The sequence below is a fragment of the Callospermophilus lateralis genome, chromosome 8 (assembly GCF_048772815.1).
Source record: "Callospermophilus lateralis isolate mCalLat2 chromosome 8, mCalLat2.hap1, whole genome shotgun sequence".
NCBI lineage: Eukaryota > Metazoa > Chordata > Mammalia > Rodentia > Sciuridae > Callospermophilus > Callospermophilus lateralis.
The window spans coordinates 1,568,656-1,586,459 of NC_135312.1; the positions used below are offsets into that span (position 1 = coordinate 1,568,656).

At 63.4% G+C, this 17,804-nt stretch overlaps 2 protein-coding genes across 8 annotated transcripts; both read left to right on the forward strand.

Annotated features, from left to right (window-relative positions):
- The first annotated feature begins 1,621 nt into the window (after positions 1–1,621).
- Positions 1,622–3,654, forward strand: Nicol1 (NELL2 interacting cell ontogeny regulator 1). Of its 2 annotated transcripts, none has more exons than XM_076863969.1 (4): positions 1,622–1,691; positions 2,405–2,552; positions 2,735–2,823; positions 3,543–3,654. In XM_076863969.1, the coding sequence occupies exons 2-4, from the start codon at positions 2,429–2,431 to the stop codon at positions 3,606–3,608; spliced, it is 279 nt and encodes a 92-aa protein (XP_076720084.1). In that variant the 5' UTR covers positions 1,622–1,691; positions 2,405–2,428; the 3' UTR covers positions 3,609–3,654. The 2 variants fall into 2 exon arrangements, with proteins under 2 accessions (XP_076720084.1, XP_076720083.1); XM_076863968.1 differs by lacking the exon at positions 1,622–1,691 and adding an exon at positions 2,238–2,310.
- Positions 3,655–8,906: 5,252 nt separating this feature from the next.
- Positions 8,907–17,170, forward strand: Nat8l (N-acetyltransferase 8 like). 6 transcript variants are annotated; one of them, XM_076863963.1, is made up of 5 exons: positions 8,907–9,386; positions 10,614–10,778; positions 12,125–12,339; positions 13,701–13,839; positions 16,118–17,170. In XM_076863963.1, exons 1-5 carry the CDS (start codon positions 9,026–9,028, stop codon positions 16,192–16,194), a joined length of 957 nt encoding a protein of 318 aa, XP_076720078.1. In that variant the 5' UTR covers positions 8,907–9,025; the 3' UTR covers positions 16,195–17,170. The 6 variants fall into 6 exon arrangements, with proteins under 6 accessions (XP_076720078.1, XP_076720076.1, XP_076720077.1 ...); XM_076863965.2 differs by lacking the exons at positions 8,907–9,386; positions 16,118–17,170 and adding exons at positions 9,602–10,040; positions 10,139–10,223 and having other exon boundaries at positions 13,701–14,311; XM_076863961.1 differs by lacking the exon at positions 16,118–17,170 and having other exon boundaries at positions 8,913–9,386; positions 13,701–14,311.
- Positions 17,171–17,804: the final 634 nt, after the last annotated feature.

Genomic DNA, 17,804 nt, shown 5'->3' on the forward strand with positions numbered 1-17,804 from the left:
TGGCTGGGTCCCCACAGGGCAGTGCTGCCTCACCTTGAGGATCTGCATCTATCTCTCCCTCCCACTCTGCCCTTCTGAGTGCTACTTTCATCTTTGCCTGTTACTCCTGCGTGCCCTGCTTAATTCTTTGCTCAGGACACCAAGGACCTGGAACCGCACTGGATGCCCCGTAGATGACAGAAAGCTCATAGGCACACCCACCTGGTGCACTCATGCAAGGCCCTCAGGTGTCAGGCCACAAACAGGAACTAGATGGGTGCCAGGGCCCAAAGGAGGAGGGGGCCTTGTTGCCTAAATGGGGACAGTTGCAGTTTGGGAAAATGAGAAAGTTCTGGAGACAGACATTGAGGATGGCTGCCCCACACTGCACATACTTAACACTACTAAACCACACTTAGGAATTAAGATGGTAAGTTTTATGTTACATATATTTTACCATAATTAAAAATAAAAAGTTCCTCTGACTGTGGAAACTGGACCCCAGCAGCTGGTCACAAGCAGACAACAAGGAGGACCAGCAGCTAGGGGCCTGGGGAGGAGACCTGGTGGACTCTATGGTGGAGCTGGTGGACATCTGAAGGACCATAGCAAGTTTTAGTGGAGCATCCCAAGGATGCAGCTGCCCTTTGAGGGGTGAAGACTGTGGGCAGGCTACTTTGCATGATCTTGAGGGGCAACATGGTGGACCACACCCACTAAGCTGTTCTCCAGTGCAGGTGTCCAGAGACCAGTGGACATGAACCTGAGGTGGGGACACAGGCCCTGGCTGCTCACTGCATGACCTTCACAGCCAACCTAATAAGGTCACAGAGGGTGGGCTAGGGTGGAGAAGAGGCCCAGGGTCCAGCTTTGGGGAGAAGCCATGAAAAGGTGGGGGTAAAGGGATGGCCCAGAGGCAGGCCAGTATGTGAGGGCAGAGCAAGGACAGAGGCGACCAGAGTGGGCTCCAGAGAGAAAGGAGAACATGGACAGTGTGGAGAGGCGCTGCGGGCAAGGGCACGGGAAGGCTTGTGTGGCGTGGTAGGCAGGAAACCACAGCCTGCTTGCGGAATAGCACAGCAAGGCGCAGGAGGGCCGCTGGGGCCTTGGAGGTCAGGGGCCAGCAGGGACAAGGAGCGTGTGTGGTGCCCAGGACCCCGCAGCCCCAGGGCGGTAGAGGTGCACCTTCGCGCCAGTGTCCAGCGTGTGCACAGAGCCGACATGTTGGCTGGACCCTGGGAGGAAACAGGCCCCAAGGTGCAGACCTCAGGGCGGAAAATGTGGGAAGGGTGCACTATCAAGCCCAGGAAGGATGCCAGCTTTGGGGACCCCCTCCCCACTACCCAGCCTGCTTGGACCAGGCGACGACGCTGCTGGCAAGGCACCGCCGCCTGAAGTCTAGCCCGAGCCTTGCTTCTGGGGGAGGCCAGGACCTGGCTGGGGACACGGTGACAGGGGTAGATCACAAGTACAAGGCACCGTGCGGCCGACCGGTTGAGAAAGGCCTCTGCCACGAGGCTCTCGGGACACCCCTGGCCTGTCACCTGCGTGGACTCACAGGTGCGCGCTTGCTGGCAGACGCCAAGGCGTCCGGGAAACGAGTTCCCCCGCCCCGCGCGGGCCCTGCCTGCGTTTCCGGAAAGCCGGGTGCGGCGTCCCCACCAAGCACGGCTAGGTCCAGGGGCACCAGGCCTCCCGCATCCTCGCGCAGGGTGAGGACACCCGCGTCTGGCCGGCCATCCGACCGCAGGGGAAGCAGGGGTCGCGACTCCGTGGGAGTCGAGGCCGACAGGGCGGGGGACGCAGTGGCCGCTCCGCGTCGGGTCACCCTCCGGGGGAAGGGCTCTGCTGTCCGCCGGACCCGGCGACCGAGGTCGCACTCATGGGCGCCACGCCGGCCGCTAGCAGCGCCAGGTTGAGTCCCGCAATCCGCACGTTCAAGCGGGGACGGCACCGAGAGGCCAAGCGACCACCCGGGTGGCACAGCGGGGAGGCGTGGCCAGGCTCTAGGCTCCGGCGGGGTCCGGGGAGGCGGGGGCGCCGCCAGAAGGCCCGGGGACCCACGAGTGTGCCTCCGCCCCGCCCGCGCGCAGGGACCCCGGGTCGGGCCCCCGCGGGCCGCGGCGCCCACCTGCTCTCACCTGGGGCCTCGGGACCCGGCCCGGCAGCCCCGCAGCCAGGGTGCGCCGGGCCCGCGCCGCGCGGTCCCGGGGTTCCCATGACGACGGCGGCTGAGGCCCGGGCGGGGTTGGGGCGGACGCATGCGCGCGCGTGCCAGACGGAGCGTCTTCCCCAGTCGCCGGCTTCTGGTCGCCGGGTCCCCGAACCGCGGTAGGGGCGGGCGGGGCGGCGGGGCCGGGGCCCGGGTCGGGGGCGCGGCCGGGGCGGGGACCTGCGGAAGAGGTTGACCCGGCTCTCCCTGCAGGGCGGCCCGGGCTCCTCCTCGGCCATGGCCCCCCCGCCCGCGTGCCGGTCCCTGCTGTCGCCGCAGTCGCTGCTGCTGCTGCTGCTGAGCCTGGCGCTGCTGGGTGCCCGCGCCGAGCCCGCCGCCGGGAGCGTCGTCCCCGCGCAGAGTAGGTGGCCGCGGAGGGTCGCACCGGGCGGCAGCGGAGCCCCGGGGCGCGCGGGAGGCCCCGCCCCGCCTTTGTTCCCGGGAGCGGGTCCGCCCCGTGGGAGGGGAGGGGACCCTCGTGCTCGGGTGGGACCCTCGGCTGGGGGGGAACCCTGCAGCGGTGACGCCGGCCCGGGCCCCCAGGCCGCCCGTGCGTGGACTGCCACGCGTTCGAGTTCATGCAGCGCGCCCTGCAGGACCTGCGGAAGACGGCGCGCAGCCTGGACGCGCGGGTGAGCCCGGGGCTTGGGGGCGGGGCCGGGCTGGGAGCGGTCCTGTGGCGTGCTGAGGCAGACTGGCCCTCCAGGAAGGCCAGCCCTCATCCAGGATCCCCAGGCGGGGGAAGGCCTGGGGAAGCTGGGGTCGGGGAAGAGAGTGCGGGAGTGGGAGGGATGGGAGGTCAGGTCGGGCTGGGTGGTTTGGGGATGATGCATGCACTGGACTCTCAGGGACGCCCTCTGGGGCACGAACAGGGATCCCTCAGGTCCTGGGGCTCAACCAAGGGAACTACTAATTGGAAAGAGGAAGAATTCCTGGAAGTAGAGAGAAGGGGAGACCCACCACCCACAAGCCCCGGCGCCTTCTCCTGCACAAGCGCAGAGGGTCCACTGGAGGCCCAGCGTGCCCCACACCCCAGCCCGGAGCTGGATTCTTGGAAGGAACTGTCCCCGCCTTTGGGGGCTACAGTGGGAGGTGCAGGACAAAGAAGCCCTGAGTGGGCAGCTTTGAAGAAGACAGGGAGTAGCTCCTAGTAGAAGACTAGGAGGTGGCTCCCAGCAGCCCCCAGTGGAAGGCTCCAGAGGACTGGGGTGGAGATGAGGCAAAGGAGCAGCCAGGATGACGGGCAGTTCCAGGGGGCGGAGAAACCAGGAGTCGGAGGCCCCCTGGACTGTAGTCAGTGAGGGGAGATGGTCAGTGGGGACTACTTACATGGCTTCTCCTTGCTTTGCAGACAGAGACCCTCCTGCTGCAGGCCGAGCGCCGAGCCCTGTGTGCTTGTTGGCCAGCTGGGCGCTGAAGACTCTCTGCCAGTGCTAATCCCTTTCAATAAACGCCTGCCCCCACACTCGTGTCCTGACTCCTGCTCTGGCCACCAAGCCCTGCGCCACCCCCAGGAGCCCTGGTTGGGCCCTTCTCTGGGCCTTGGTTTCCCCAGATGTTCCAGGTGGGAGGGGCCCCTCTGGTTCATGTCGGGATAGCACCAGTGCTGAGAGGTGGACAGCACATCTATCCACACTCACGGACCCACACCCACAAGCATCTGGTACCTGTCTGGGTCCTGCCCGCCTGGCCAGCCTGCCCTTTTTAGAGGTCAGAGGATTGGAAACTGGCCTGACCTCCCTGAGTTTCCAGAGGAGATGCCCCAGGGCAGATCCCCCCAAGGCTTGTCTGCACTGGAGTGGGGTGGCTAGAGTTGGGGGCTCCCTGAGGCTGAGCTGGCAGGCTCCAGAGCCTGGGGCTACTGGGAGAGGGAGGCGGATTGGGCAGAGGTGGGTACTCGGAGCATCGTAGGGAACGCCCAGGTAGCCACCACTCATCCCAGGTGGGGTAGCTGGCCCGTCTGGGGCTCCAGTTCCCTGGCTACTGCTGCCTGGGTACAGCACTGGGCACCTGTGCTGCTGACTTGGGAGCGTGGCACATGCACAGGAGATTGTGGTTCACCAGCCCCACCTCTGGGCCTGCCTGGGTGTTTTTACTGCCTCTGCTGAGGATGTACACCTGGATCCTCCTCAGTGCTCCTGCCCTGGCCTCCAGACCCCTGACCGGTGCTGGAAGGGCCTGGTGGTACCTGGCCTGCAGCCTCTAGGACCTCAGGTAACCAGCCCCAGCTCACACCGTGGTGAGGAGACACGGATGTCCATGGAAGCCCTACAGCAGGCCAGGGAGAGACAGTACTGAGGCCGTGGCAGGCCTTGGGCCTCTTCACCCCTTCCTGGGCCGTGCGGTGCCTGCCAGGCTGTGGAGGCAAGGCTGCGCTGCCATTGGTGGGCCTCGGTTAGTGTAAGGGAGGCTGGGAGTGCAGCGTGTCTCTGGGTTGCCAGGTTTATCAACTCAAACACAGGAATGAGAACGTCACTTCTGGTGTATGTATTTCCCATGTTCATTCAAAATTCAGACTTAACCGGGTGTCCTGTTTTATGGGCAGCCATTAGCCCCGGTACAAACTGACCTCTCACTAAAAGAGACGGGGATGACTAAGAGGGTGTTGCAGGGTGCTCTGGGGAGATGCCCTGTGTGACAAACAGCTGGGGCACAGGGCCAGGGGGCTTGTGGGCATGTTCCTGTCCTGCCAGCAGGGGGCTCCGGTGGCAGGGAGCTGGAGCAGGAGGTGGTCAGTGGTTAGGAGGAAGTGGGGGGTGCAGGGGCAGGGAGCCACCTTGGAGCCTTGCGGGGCTCTGAGCAAGTAGATGAGGTATGTTTGAGCAGGGTGCTTCTGGCTGCTGTAGAGCGTGACCTCTGCAAGGACAGAATGGCCCTGTGAGGGGCTGCTGGCCAGGGCTGAAGGAGAGTGGCTGGGGCTGGGCAGGTGGCCACAGGCAGGACCAGAAACTGTTGGGTCTCAGATGTATTTGAAAATAGAGCCAATGGGGTTTGGAGTGGGGAGGGAGGAGGCAAGGGCAACCCTTGAGCTCTGGAGGCCACCAGACTGGTGCACGTGCGTGAGCGGCCAGAGAGGGACGGTTGGAGTAGATAGGCTGGCCAAGATCTGGGTGGCCGAATGTGGACAGAGGAGAGGAGTGGGGAGGCCTGGGAGATGGGATGACTCTGGAGCAGAAGAGGCCTGAGGTGCATCCCAGACGGAGGGCAAGGGCTCTGGGCAGAAGGGAGGGCTGGGGTGTTACCTGCTGCTGAGGGGAGGCTCCAAGGCCACACCACAAGATCTGGCAACGCTGGTCACTGGTGACCTTGACCGAAGACAGGCTCAGTCAAAGGTGCCGAAGGCCTGACCTCAGCCTCTTGCAAGGAGCACAGGTGGAGGGACCTCCCTTGACGTGTGGTCAGGGCCAGTGGTGTGGTCTGTCCTGGGATCTCCGACAGCTCTCCCGCCTGCCTGGGCTGACGCACCTGTGACGAGTGCAGGGAGAGAGGGCCCACAGCAGGGCCACACCGTGCGGGCGTTTTCTGAGTCATCTTTTGTTTTCCTGGACTTTGTTTTTGCCTTACTTGCTCCATAACACGCCCTTCTGGCCTCCTCACACTGTCCAGCGTCAGGTGGTCCCTGTGCATGCAGGGCATCTGCTCGTGCTCCGCTGGGTCCTTCCTGGAGGTCCTGCTCCAGCCAGCTGAACTGATAACTCACCTTCCACTCTTGTCCTGGTGTGGAAGACCCCTGTCCTCCCAGCTGCCTGTTTCCACACGGACTTGTGAAAATGTGTGGTAAGGAAACTTCCTGCATCTGCTGGCATGCCCACTTCATAGTTTAGGTCCTTCCACCTCAGGACCTTGGTACCTGCTGGACTGCTTTCTCTCCACCAAGTCACCGCCTGGGCCTCTGTGACCGTTCACTCCTCAGTCTCTTATCTCTGCTGGCCTTTCTTGGTCAGGTTTGTCCCTAAGAGATAGTAGTGTTTTCATCTCTGCAGGTTGTAAAGCCCAGGAGGGTGAGGCTGATCTAGCCAGGGCCCAGCATAGGCTGGTGGGTGACTCTCAGGAGCCTGGCCCTCTCCCACCCTTCCCCTGGAGGCGGTCTTTCTGCCCCAGGGTGAGAAGGTGATAGGGTGCATTTTGCAAGCAAGGTCCCAGGCACATGTAATCTGCAGTCAAGGCCCTTTAGCTGGGGAAATGATTGTTTTTTGCTGTTGTTTTCCCTGTTTTTGCCTTGCTTGTGGTACTCTTGTTAGGGCACACTGGGTCTCTGGACTGGCCCTCTTTTCCCTCTCTGGTCTTCCTGTCTCCTGATCTTCAGATTCTACTTTCTAAAAGACCCCTGGCCTTCCCCACCCTCCCAATCGCCTCTGTTTGGGCCGGTGCCAGCCTTATTCATTCCAAGGCCTCCCGTGGTCGCAGGCGCTGGCCACTTTCCATCTTTGGTTCACACCCCTTCCCTGCCTCACTCCTCTACCTCCCCACAGACCGCAGGCATGCTGGGCGGGCTGCACCTTTGTCCAAGCGACCCAGCCAGGGTGCCCTCATTGCTTCAGCCTCTGGGATCTGGGTGGGGACTCTTTGCCCCTGCCCATCTGCTTGGCTCTGAGGCTGTAATAGGCTGCAGATGATCTGGGAAGTTGAATTCCCCACAGGTGTGGGCATGGCTGCAGTCTTGGAGGAGAGGGTCCTATGGAAGCACAGGGCAGGGGAGTAGGCAGCGGCAGGGTTTCTGCCTCTGTTTTCTCATCTGTGAAATGGGGACAGGCACCAGCTTCCCCCACCGCCTTGGACGAGGAAACTGGGGCTCAGCCAGGACGGGGCCTGCTTCTTCGCAAACCCTCGCCTGCTCTTAGCTGGTTCTGGCGCATTACAGTGCCCTATGGGGGTGGGGCAGGGGGTTGCTGCAACAAGGCTTCGGGGCTCACATGGTTACAGAGGACTTGGGGAAGGGGCTGGGGGTGCAGTCAGGCCAGCTGGAGAGAGGGACCTTTTGCAGATGACAAAACTAGAGACCCACCAAGGGCACCAGCCCTCATCTCTGACCTTGGACCTCTCCGTGGACAGCAGAACAGGGTAGCCTCAGACCAAGGGTGCAGGGGTCAAGAGTGGAGACTGGACCACTTTGTTCTGAGGTCACCTAAGGTCTCAGGGCCCCTTCATACCCAAGTCTGGAGCCTCAGCTGGGCCCTGTCCAGCAGCTCCTGGAGAGGGCTTTGCCTCTCCCTTTTCTTGGCCCTCACCAGAAGCGTGTTCCCCTAATGCCCATCTTCATTTCCTCTGATGCTTCCAGGAGCAGCAGTCCCCCACTTTCTACAGTGCTGACCCCTTGCAGGCTGACCCACTCTTCCTGCAGTCTACCTGGCCAACCTCAGACACTCAGAGGGGCCCGGTGGCTGGCCTGGGGCCTTGGTAGGTGCTCAGGAACCCTAAAGGGGTCGATGAGTGAGACGTAGATTTCCGGTGACTCCTTTGCCCTGTTCTGGAAAGGTCACAGCCGGGCCCAGACAAGTCCTCGGGTTTTGGAAACGTGCAGGGGGTACCTCCCCAGCTTGGTGTTGTCCTCCCCACACCAGGGTCCTTGCACGGGTGGCCCGGGCCAGTGAGCCAATTAACTTCTCTCTCCCACTCCCACGTTCCACCCACGGTCGGGCCCCAAGGGGACCTCGGCTAGAGGCCCCAACTCCACGGTGCAACGCAGGTTGAGAATCCTTGGGCCTGAAGTCCCAGGCCTATCCTCAACCCGCGGGAGTGAGGAACTCTGCTTGGGATTGCCCTTAGGGGTGACATAGGGGAGGGTGCAGAGCAGCACAGGGCTGGGTTCGGGGAGCGCTGAGCATTGGGCCTGTGACTACCGGTTCCTCCACTAGAACATCAGGTCTCGAGCCCAGCCTGCTGCGTCTGCAGGTCCTGCTCCCGGGTCCACAAGAACGCGGCCTAGAGCGGAGAGCCCCCGCGGCACCTGCACCGGTGCCACGGGGCGCATGCGCGGGCCGCGGAGGGCGGGGGCCAGGCCGGGAGGGGTCCCGAAGGCTCTGCACCCCGGCGTCCGCTGCGGGAATCGGGTGTCTGAGTGGGTTCTGCCTGCGCCGGGCTCGGCGGGGCTGCAGGTGGCGTGGGCATCTCGCAAGCTGGGGCTGCGCCCCCACTCCCCCAGCCCGTGACGCCCCGGCCGTAGGTTCCGGGGCGCCGGGCCCGTAGGAGCCGCGGTGCCCCTCCCCGAGATCTCGGCCGGTCACCGCATTCAGACAAAGGGATGGAGATGCTTCCGTGACTGCGCCCAGCGGCCGTGGAGGAGGAGGACGCGGTGCTGCGGTCACCGCGGCCCGCACTGAGCGGCGGCTGCGGGAGCGCAGGGGGCGGGGCGGGAGGCTCCCGTCACACGCTCGCCACTCGCCGGGCCCCGACCGCCCCGAGCCCGGAACCCCTAGCCCAGGCCGCCGCCGCCGCCGCGCGCCCCGGGCCCTGCGCGAGTCTGCCCGGCCGCGCCGTCGTGCCCCGCCGCCCGCCGCGCAGCGCCCCAGTGTGCCACCGGGCGGGCGCGGAGGCGGTGTCTGCTCCCACCCCCGAGATCACATGGTGACCCTCGGCAGCCAATGCAGTGGACGCTAGGACCCTGCGGGACCCCGGGCGCCGCGACTGCACCCGCGCCGCTGCATTATAAATACTTCTCCAAAATGCGGCGCAGCTCCCTGCGCGCGCCCCGGCCGCCCGCCGCCTCCGCCCCGCGCCCCTGAGCCGCCGCCGCCGCCGCCGCCGCCGCGGGTCCGAGGGCGCCGCGCCCTTGCCCTGGGCCCGGGCAGTGCCCGCCGCCGGCCGCGTCCCCGCGCAGCCCGCCTGGCCGGGTGCATGCATTGTGGGCCTCCCGACATGGTCTGCGAGACGAAGATCGTGGCCGCGGAGGACCATGAGGCGCTGCCGGGGGCCAAGAAGGACGCGCTGCTCGCCGGCGCCATGTGGCCCCCGCTGCCCGCCGCGCCCGGGCCGGCCGCCGCGCCCCCACCCGCGCCGGGCCCCCAGCCCCGAGGCGGTCCCGAGGGCGTGGGGCCGCCGGCGGGGCGCGGCGTGTGCATCCGCGAGTTCCGCGCAGCCGAGCAGGAGGCGGCGCGCCGCATCTTCTACGACGGCATCCTGGAGCGCATCCCCAACACGGCCTTCCGCGGCCTGCGGCAGCACCCGCGCACGCAGCTGCTCTACGCCCTGCTGGCCGGTCAGTGCGCGGCGCGGTCGGCGGGGACCGCGGGGTCGCCGGGCCGGGCCGCCTCCTGCATGTCGCAGTCTCGCGCGGGGCCCGGGCTCGAGCGAGCCCGGCGGGCCCCTTGGGGACCGTCGCCCGAGGCTCCTCCCTCCGCTCCCGCCCGGCCCCCTGTGCAGACCCCCGCCTCGGAGCCCGGGCGGGGCCCGGCCGGAGCTGCGCCCGCGCCCCGGCCCCGCCGTCCGGGGAGGGAGGGAGCCCGCGCACGACCGCGCCCGCACTCTGCGGCGGGGCCAGGGCCGGGAACCAGCGCGCGCCGAGCGGGGGCTGCGGTCGCCAAGGGCAGAGCCCCCCACCTGCATCCCCGCCGCCCTCCCTGTGGGTCTCCCCGCGGGTCGCCTCCCGGGCACCCGGTTGCGGTTGCGGGCGGCGTGACGGGGCAGCTAGCGCGGTGCTGCGGCCGGCGCCTGGCGCGGGAACTATATATAATCTGCGGGCGGGGGAGGCTGCCTTGGTGGCTCCCAGTGCTGATGTACGAGGGGAAGACGGCCATCTCTGCGGGGCGCCGGGTGGACTGTGCACCTGGGCCACTCTCGGAGGACGGCCCGCGCATTTTTGAAGCCCCGCCAGGGCAGGGTTGCCCTCCCATTCTACCGACAAGGAGCTGAGGTGATTCTCCCAAGGTCATTCAGCAGAGGAGACTCACTCCTCCACAGCCCGAATTGCGCTGCAAGTGGCATAAATCTCTCCTGCCTCTGTCCTTGTAGGCCTGGAGGTCCCCAAAGGAGGGAACCCTGCCACCCCCACTCTCCAGCTGTAGGATGGCCTACAGGCCCTGTGGGCTGCTCCCCGGTAGGCTCCTTGCAGCCTCTTGGTTTTGCACCAGGCTAGATCCAGTGGGGAAGGGTGGGCAGAGCCCCTTGGCAGCTGGGGAGGTAGGCATTGGCATCCAGGGGACCCAGCCCTAGGCTGCCCCCCAGCCATTCAGGGCAGCCTGCCCCAGCTTGTCTCAGATTACAGAGGTAGTTTATCTTTGTGGCAGAAATTTTGAAACTAGGGAAGAGTAGTAAGGGGCACAGACTGACCGCTGCTGCGGGGAAATCTCCCTAACTTGCATGTCCTTAAAAGTGCTGGTTTAACCAAGGTGGCAGGGCTGGGTGTTGCGGCCCCTTGTTTGTGTAGCTCACCCCATGACCAGGCCTGCCCTGCACCTGCCAGCTCAACTGTGCCCCTTGCCTGCAGCACTCTGCTTTGCTGTGACCCGCTCGCTGATGCTTACGTGCCTGGTGTCTGCTGGGCTGCTGGCCCTACGTTATTACTACAGCCGCAAGGTGATCCTGGCCTACCTGGAGTGTGCGCTGCACACAGACATGGCCGACATCGAACAGTACTACATGAAGCCACCTGGTGAGTCTTGTGGTCTGCAGCTGCCCTTGGCCCCTCCTTCTGGCAGAGCTGCCCTTACCCCCAGGATCTGCGGGCCAGGGACAGGCACAGATGGGCCTGGGCTGGGGGTTCCTGTTGACCTGAGACTTCTGAGTGACTGAGGCCTTGCCAGTGGTGGGGGCTTCAGTGGACTGTGAGAAGCAGAGCTGAGCCCTCCCCCTGGGTGGCCTGAGCTGACTCTGGGCCAGGGTGGCCTGACTCTGCTGCTCTAGCTGGCACCTGCTTGGTGGGGGGCAAGATCCTGGCTATCCTACCTTGCTGAACCCTGTGCTGGCTGGAGTGCAGGGGCCCTGGGTGGAGGGAACCCATGTGGCAGGGAGAAAGGACACCTGGACATGCTGTAGCAAAGGATACTCCAGGGAACAGAGGACCAGGGCAGGGGTCCTGGCCTTAGGCTTGGCTTCCATTTATGGCGTGGTTTTGGGGCCACTTAGTGAACAGGAAGGTCTTGTTCAAGCCACCGTGGCCATCTGTAGTGGGAGGGGCTGGGAGTCCAGTCTAGAGAGACATGGGGCTACTCTTCCCCCAGGCTGGCCCCGAGGCAGGCTGGGTCCTGGGAGCCAGAGGAAAGAGGCCTTTGGCCCTTTGGGGCCTGCACACCTCCCAGGTGCTAGGGTGTCTCTGGGCTGAGGAGAGGGGCACTGACCAGCAGGAACTGGGTCAGTGCTGGGCAGTGGCAGTCCACTCCGACAGTGCCAACTGCTGCTGTTGCTGGCGTGGGCTGAGTTGCCCCATCCTGGCCCTGCTCACCTGGCCATGGCCCCTGCCAATCTCCTGACTCTTTCCCATAGCACCAGTTCTCTGTGTGGAGCCCTCACCTGGCCCTGCATGGAGGGAAGGGGGCACCAGCAGGAGGGGTTCAGGGAGGGGCACGGGGGTAGCTGTGGTTGCTGCTGATGTGCAGGCTGGGGGCAGAGATGAGCGGGCCAGCTATTCCTGAGGCCTGGCCACAGTCATCTGAGGCCATTAGGTTTGGGAGCAGGGGCCTGCTTGTCTGAGTCTGCCCAGGTCTTGATCCCAGGGGAGGGACTTGGGCCTCTGACGGCCACCCTCGCTAGGGCACCCCAGTCTCAAGAGCTGAGTGTGTCTGGGCTGCAGCATCAGGTCAGGCCGCAGAGAGCAGGCCGGCTGGGCCTGACTGAGGGCGTCTGGAGGAGACCGCTGCACCTGCTTGTCCAGCCCTGTGCTGCCCCTTGGGTCCAGAAGAGCTGGGAGATGGGCCACAGGGGCTGAGTCTCCCTGGCTTGGCACCCTTGAGTCCTCGCCAGTCTTCCTTGGAGTATCCCTGACCATCTTGTCCTCTGCAGGCTCCTGCTTCTGGGTGGCCGTTCTGGATGGCAACGTGGTGGGCATTGTGGCTGCACGGGCCCACGAGGAGGACAACACAGTGGAGCTGCTGCGGATGTCTGTGGACTCGCGCTTCCGTGGCAAGGGCATCGCCAAGGCGCTGGGCCGGAAGGTGCTCGAGTTCGCAGTGTTGCACAACTACTCCGCGGTGGTGTTGGGCACCACAGCCGTCAAGGTGGCTGCCCACAAGCTCTATGAGTCGCTGGGCTTCAGACACATGGGTGCAAGTGACCACTACGTGCTGCCTGGCATGACCCTCTCGCTGGCCGAGCGCCTCTTCTTCCAGGTCCGCTACCACCGCTACCGCCTGCAGCTGCGCGAGGAGTGACCGCAACCGCCCACCTGCCCGCCACCCCGTTCACCCCGTCCACCTGTGCCCGCTGCCCGCCGCCTGGTGCGGCCCTGCTTTCAGACGCTCACCTTGGCATCTGTGTTGGGTTTTCCTTTCTCAGCGTCTCGTAGTTATCTGGCTGGTTCTGGGGGCCTTGGGGCTGTTGCTCATCCGTGACACTTTGATGGGGTGGGTTATCTGCAGCCATGCCCCCTTGCCCTCCCCAGCCTGTCAGGGTGACTTGCCACTCCTTGAAGAGTGGTATCGTGGACCTCCTAGACTATCCACCCAGCTGCCTCGCCTGCCTCCTTCAGGGAAGGCCTGGCCTTGCCCACCAAGCACAGAACCTCTGCAGCAAAGCCCCCCAAGGAGCAGCCTCCTGGCCCCTAACCAAGCTATGGCTCAGCTGCCAGTCCCTGGAGTGTGGTCTGCTGGGCCAGCTGGCCGCTGCCCCATGGGAGGCAGAGCTGAATGCGGCCCTGCTTTGCTCTGTGCATGCTGAGGACGTGGCCTGGCCGCAGCATGCCGCATGCCACAGCCCCCTGCCCTGCTGCCCTGCCCAGACTGGACCCCAGGACCGAAGCTGGTGAGCACCCTTGTCCTGGTCTGAGCTTGCCTCCAGGGGGGCCTGTCCTCTGCCCACCCTGCCTGCTCTCTGGTGGGCCTGGGCTGCCCCCACCGTCCTGCTCCATCCACCCTGCTTTGCTTTGACATCATCTCAGTCTCGCTCCTGTTGATCCATGTGCCCCTCTCCCCGGCTTGGCTGACTTGGCGGGCACCAGGTGTGGTTCCTGTAGCAATCCACTGCACAGTGTGGCAGGGGTTGGTGGGGGGACACCTCTCCCCCAGCGCCTGCTAGATCAGGTGGCCTCTCCCAGCTGCCTGAGGCCCTCCTGCCTCAGCTGTCCACCAGGGTCTGCCCTGTGAATCTTATAGCCCAGGCTGCTGCCGGCAATACCCAGCCACAGCTTCTCCCAGCCTGAAACCAACCCGTTTTCTAATAAGTTACTTAGACAGAATAGCACTCTGCATGACTTTAATTCTTGGGACAAATGGTAGCTTGTACCTTCAGACACACGTCCGTGTGGTGCTAGCACATGCACTATTTCTGGCCCCGTTGGATGGGGGTGGGTGGCCGGGTAGATGGAGGCTTCCACGGTTTGAAATTTGGAGGGAGACTCTAATTTAATGTGATTTCCCCCTAGAGACCATTCCTGGTGGTGAGGAGGGTCCAGGCTGCCCCTCCAGCCCTGGCATGCAGGATTGAGAGGCAGGGTGAGCCCCTCAGCCTCAGGAGGAGGAGCTGGGCGCTGCTGCATGAGGGGCCGTGGGTCCTGGGGCCAGGTGAGGTTCCATTTGGGGACTGGCCCAGTGGGGATGGCCTGGGATGGGGGAGAAAGGTGGTTACTGGAAGTGCCCCTGTGGCAGCCTGGACCAGGCTCTGGTGGCGAGAGGGGTATAAAGGCCCACTCAGACCTCTATGGGGTTGGAGGGGGAGGAGGAGTGGCAGTGGGGCAGGCCGCAGAGCTAGGTCCCAAGGCCATGTTCTTAGAAATGGATGGATGGACGTCCCGAGGGGCCTTTTGTCCTGTTAGCAATTGAGGCATTTGCAGAACACTGTACAGACCCCGATCTCCCCTGTACATTCCTCCCTGGTGGCGCCCGGTCCCCACTCGGGGATGGGAGTTTTGTAGACTGTACAGAAATCGGCCCCTATTTTCTTGCAGCTCTCAGATTTTGTTAACCTGGATTATACAGACAGACGTAAAGTGTTTTAGCAAAATGGAAAACAAACAGTCGTGCCTTTTCCTCTTTCTGTTTGGTCTGGTTGCTGGGGCTGGTCTTGGGCTGGTCTTACGGGGGCGTTTGGGGCTGCCGGCTGGTCTGAGACCTGGGGCACAGGAGGCAGGGCGTGGTGGAGTCAGTATGTGGTTGGTGGGCAGCTCCGCCTGCTTGTCTTCTCCTGTGCCTTGGGAGCCTGCCGTCTTTGGGCTCAGGGCACAGGATGGGGGTGCTGGGGCTCTCCCAGGTCAGGGCAGAGCCTGGGGACGGGGGCAGCCAGTGTCTCCGTGGTAGTGAGTTGAGTGAGCTCACAGCCCTCCCCCACTCCAGAGGGTCCTGGGGGAGGGATGTGTCCTCCTCACCTGGTGGCCCCAGGCTCGCTGAGGGCCACTTCCTGGCTGCACTGCCCAGTGGGTGCAGGGACGCTTTCTGGGCTCTTGCCTGTTCTGTGCTGCCCTGTGTTGCGGCCAGGACTTGGGAGAGATGCAGCAGGAGGAGGGCAGGCTCAGGCTGCACAGGGACAGAGCCCCCTCATCAGGCCACTGCAGCTCCGCAGGTCTGGAAGGCTGTGGGCAGGTTTCCTGCCCCTCCAGGCTGGAGGCTGGGCCTCTCCCCACCTGCCTTATCCCTCCAGCCTGAGCAGTGACTGCTCCGCAAATGTGCACTGACATGAATTTTATATGTTTGTAGAGATTCTGATGTATCTTCTACCTCTGTGGAGGCCCTCCTGGGCCTGGCTGCCATGTGTCCAGTGTGGCTCCCCTGAGTTTGCTGGCCTGCTGTCCTCCTCCCCCAGGTCTTGCCCACCTTAGGTGGCTGGCACCCACGCTCCTGGCCTGGAAAGGCCTGGGGGAGGCTAACATGCCTTTGGCCATTCCCACAGGAAGGCCCTGTGCTCAGGGTCTGGATACTTGGGATTTCTGTTGTGTGTTTGGAAGACTGGTTTGGAGTAGGGAGGGTGAAAAGTGGAAGTAGAATGTTCCAGAACATCAGCATTAGACAAACCTATGGTGTGCAGCAGCTCCCTCTGCCCAGGCACACATCTGTGCAGACAGATAGCCCCTAAGGTGGGGGACCAGGCAATCATTTCACCCACATGTGAGTGTGAGGGCTGGAGCCATCACAGCCATAATGGCTTACCCTCCTGTTTCCCCTCCCCCCATGCCCAGTTTTGGTTTCTGCTGCACCACCCTGGGCACGGCAGCAGCTGTGATACTACCTCTGACTGGAGAAGCTGAGGGATGGGGCCAGCCTGGTCTGAGAGGGTAGACGGCTGGCTCTGGGAGAGGGTTCTGGCTGGGAGGTCTTGTGGACAGCAAGTCTGAAGCTATAAGGTCCTGGGGCAGCCCCTGGTATCCTTCCTCAGGCAAGGCAACATGAGTCCACAGGCCTTAGAAGGGATGGGGCTGGGGACACCCTGAGGTGAGCTTTCTGGGCAGTCTGCCAGGTGCCTAGGAAGCTCTCTGGGCTATAGGGGTCGTCTTTAGCCTGTAGGGGGCACACTGCCCCTGCCCTGCCTTGCCTGCCTCTCCCCAGTGGCCCCAAGTTCCCGAATCCATGGGACTGGATTACAAGGCTGTGTCTAGGGCCAGAGTCCTGGGAATGTGGGTTTCTGGGCGTTCCCAGGGCATGGGACTTCTTGGGGACTGAAGGTGGCTACCCAGCCAGGCAGTGGGCTGTGTGGGCACCATAGGACCACCTTCCTGTTGGTGCCTGGGGAGCCGCTGCCTCTGGCCGCAGTGGGCCCTGTTGCTGGTCCTGTCTGCTCCCTGCTGACTTGCTGTGTCTGTTGGAGGTGGCTCCTGGGGGTCAGTTCTGGTCTCGGGCCATGTTCTTGCAGGTGACTCCTGGGACAAAAATGTCAGGGATGAGCTGAGGCCAGGTGTGGAGCAGACCCTGGAGCGCACTGTTCCTTGATGCTGCCATCTCTGCTCCCAGTGGTGACATGTCCACAAAGCTACCCTGGCCTGGGTGAGGATGAGCCCTGACATTCCATTGTTGGATGTATTTAAAAAAAAAACAACACAGCAATAATTAGCCATTTTAAAGGAGTGTACCTGTGTATGTAAACGTGCATTCCTGTCTTTGTGCATGTGCGCTTATGTGTGAGCATGTGCATGAGTGTGTGTGTGTGCAAGCACACACAGGAGTGTATGGGTACATGTGTATTGTATATATGGGAGCATGTGTGTTCACGAGCATCTCTGAGCAGGTGTGCATGTGTGAGCACATGTGTACATGTGCACATGAGCATGTGTGTCCACACGGGCACCTGCAGGTGTGCATGTGTGTGAACATCTTCATGTTGCGTGTGTGTCTGTGAACATGTGTGTGTGCATGTGCGCACATTCATGTCTATGAGTGTGTGCCTGGGCATGTCCTTGTAAGTGTGTGCACACGTGTGCGTGTGAATGTGTGTGCACATGTGTGGCAGTGGAGAGGGCACCGGTGGGAAGAGCCTCCTTCCTGCTCTGGGAGGTTGCTTGTGGTGAGAAGCAGGGTCCTGTGGTCGTCCCTTGCTGTGCCCACTCCTCTAGGCCCAGATCCATGTGAATGTAGCACAGCCCTGTGGGCTGGTGAGCCTCTCATGACCCCGCTTCTCTGGCCACCTCCCTCTCTGCTGAGGGCAGGGCAGAGGAGTTGGAGACCCTGGGACAGGACACTGGCTGGGCCTGGTCCAGGTGCAGGTCTACTGTTGTGGTTGTTCCTGAAGCTGTACTGTGAGCCCACATGGGCGGAGGTGTCCTGAGACCCGGGAAGTGCCAAACAGCCCCAGGGCCAGGCAACAAGCCAAGTTCCCAAGGAGACAGGCTGGGGGCCTGAGTGGGTGTGTGTCCCCGCCTGCACGGCCCCCAATGCTGCTGTTTTTTCAATAAAACCAGAGTTGAAGGAACCTGGCTCTGTGCTTTTGTGAGGTGGCTCCGAGGCTGGCAACGCTGGACTCCGTGCTGCTGGACTCCCTCCCCCACGGCTGGGCTGCCACTGCCAGCTGACCCGACTTGGAAGCAGGCCCTGAACACTACCCCTGAACATGGGAGGTGCAGAGAGGTGACAGCTGGGCTTTGGGTGGGGTGGCCTTCCAAGCAGTCGCCTCAACCCATCAAACACTTGCCTCAGCTGAGAGGCAGCTTTGCACCCCCTCCCCTCCCACCCTGGGGAACTGCAAGCCACGGGGCCCTGCTGCTGTCTTCTGGCTCTGGGCCCTGGGCTGGGATCTGCATACCCTTGGGGTCTTGGCCCTTCTCCTGAGTCGGTAGCCCCCAACAGGTGAGGCCTCCTTGTCCTGGATTCTTCTCAGTCCCAGTGTCCCTGGCAGCCCGTGGGTAGTGCCACCATAGGCCTGGGCCCTGCCTGCTTGCCCTCTTGCTCACCCAGCACCTCTGAGGGACAGTGAGATCTGGATCAGGAGGGTGGGCGCCAAGGCCGCCAGGTGGGGAGGTGGAGCCCCAGTGTCTATAAGGGAGGAAGATGTCACAGGGTGTGAGGAGGGGCCCCAGGGGGCTGTAGGCAGCACTGGGGACCAGGGA

What these genes read in the sequence shown, in the direction of transcription:
- Nicol1 (XM_076863969.1), top strand. Translation starts at nt 2,429, where the DNA reads ATGGCCCCCCCGCCCGCGTGCCGGTCCCTGCTGTCGCCGCAGTCGCTG. An exon ending in GAGCGTCGTCCCCGCGCAGA is followed by an intron (nt 2,553 to 2,734) that starts GTAGGTGGCCGC and finishes CCGGGCCCCCAG; the next exon opens with GCCGCCCGTGCGTGGACTGC. An exon ending in CGCGCAGCCTGGACGCGCGG is followed by an intron (nt 2,824 to 3,542) that starts GTGAGCCCGGGG and finishes CTTGCTTTGCAG; the next exon opens with ACAGAGACCCTCCTGCTGCA.
- Nat8l (XM_076863961.1), top strand. Translation starts at nt 9,026, where the DNA reads ATGCATTGTGGGCCTCCCGACATGGTCTGCGAGACGAAGATCGTGGCC. An exon ending in GCTCTACGCCCTGCTGGCCG is followed by an intron (nt 9,387 to 10,613) that starts GTCAGTGCGCGG and finishes CCTTGCCTGCAG; the next exon opens with CACTCTGCTTTGCTGTGACC. An exon ending in GTACTACATGAAGCCACCTG is followed by an intron (nt 10,779 to 12,124) that starts GTGAGTCTTGTG and finishes TGTCCTCTGCAG; the next exon opens with GCTCCTGCTTCTGGGTGGCC.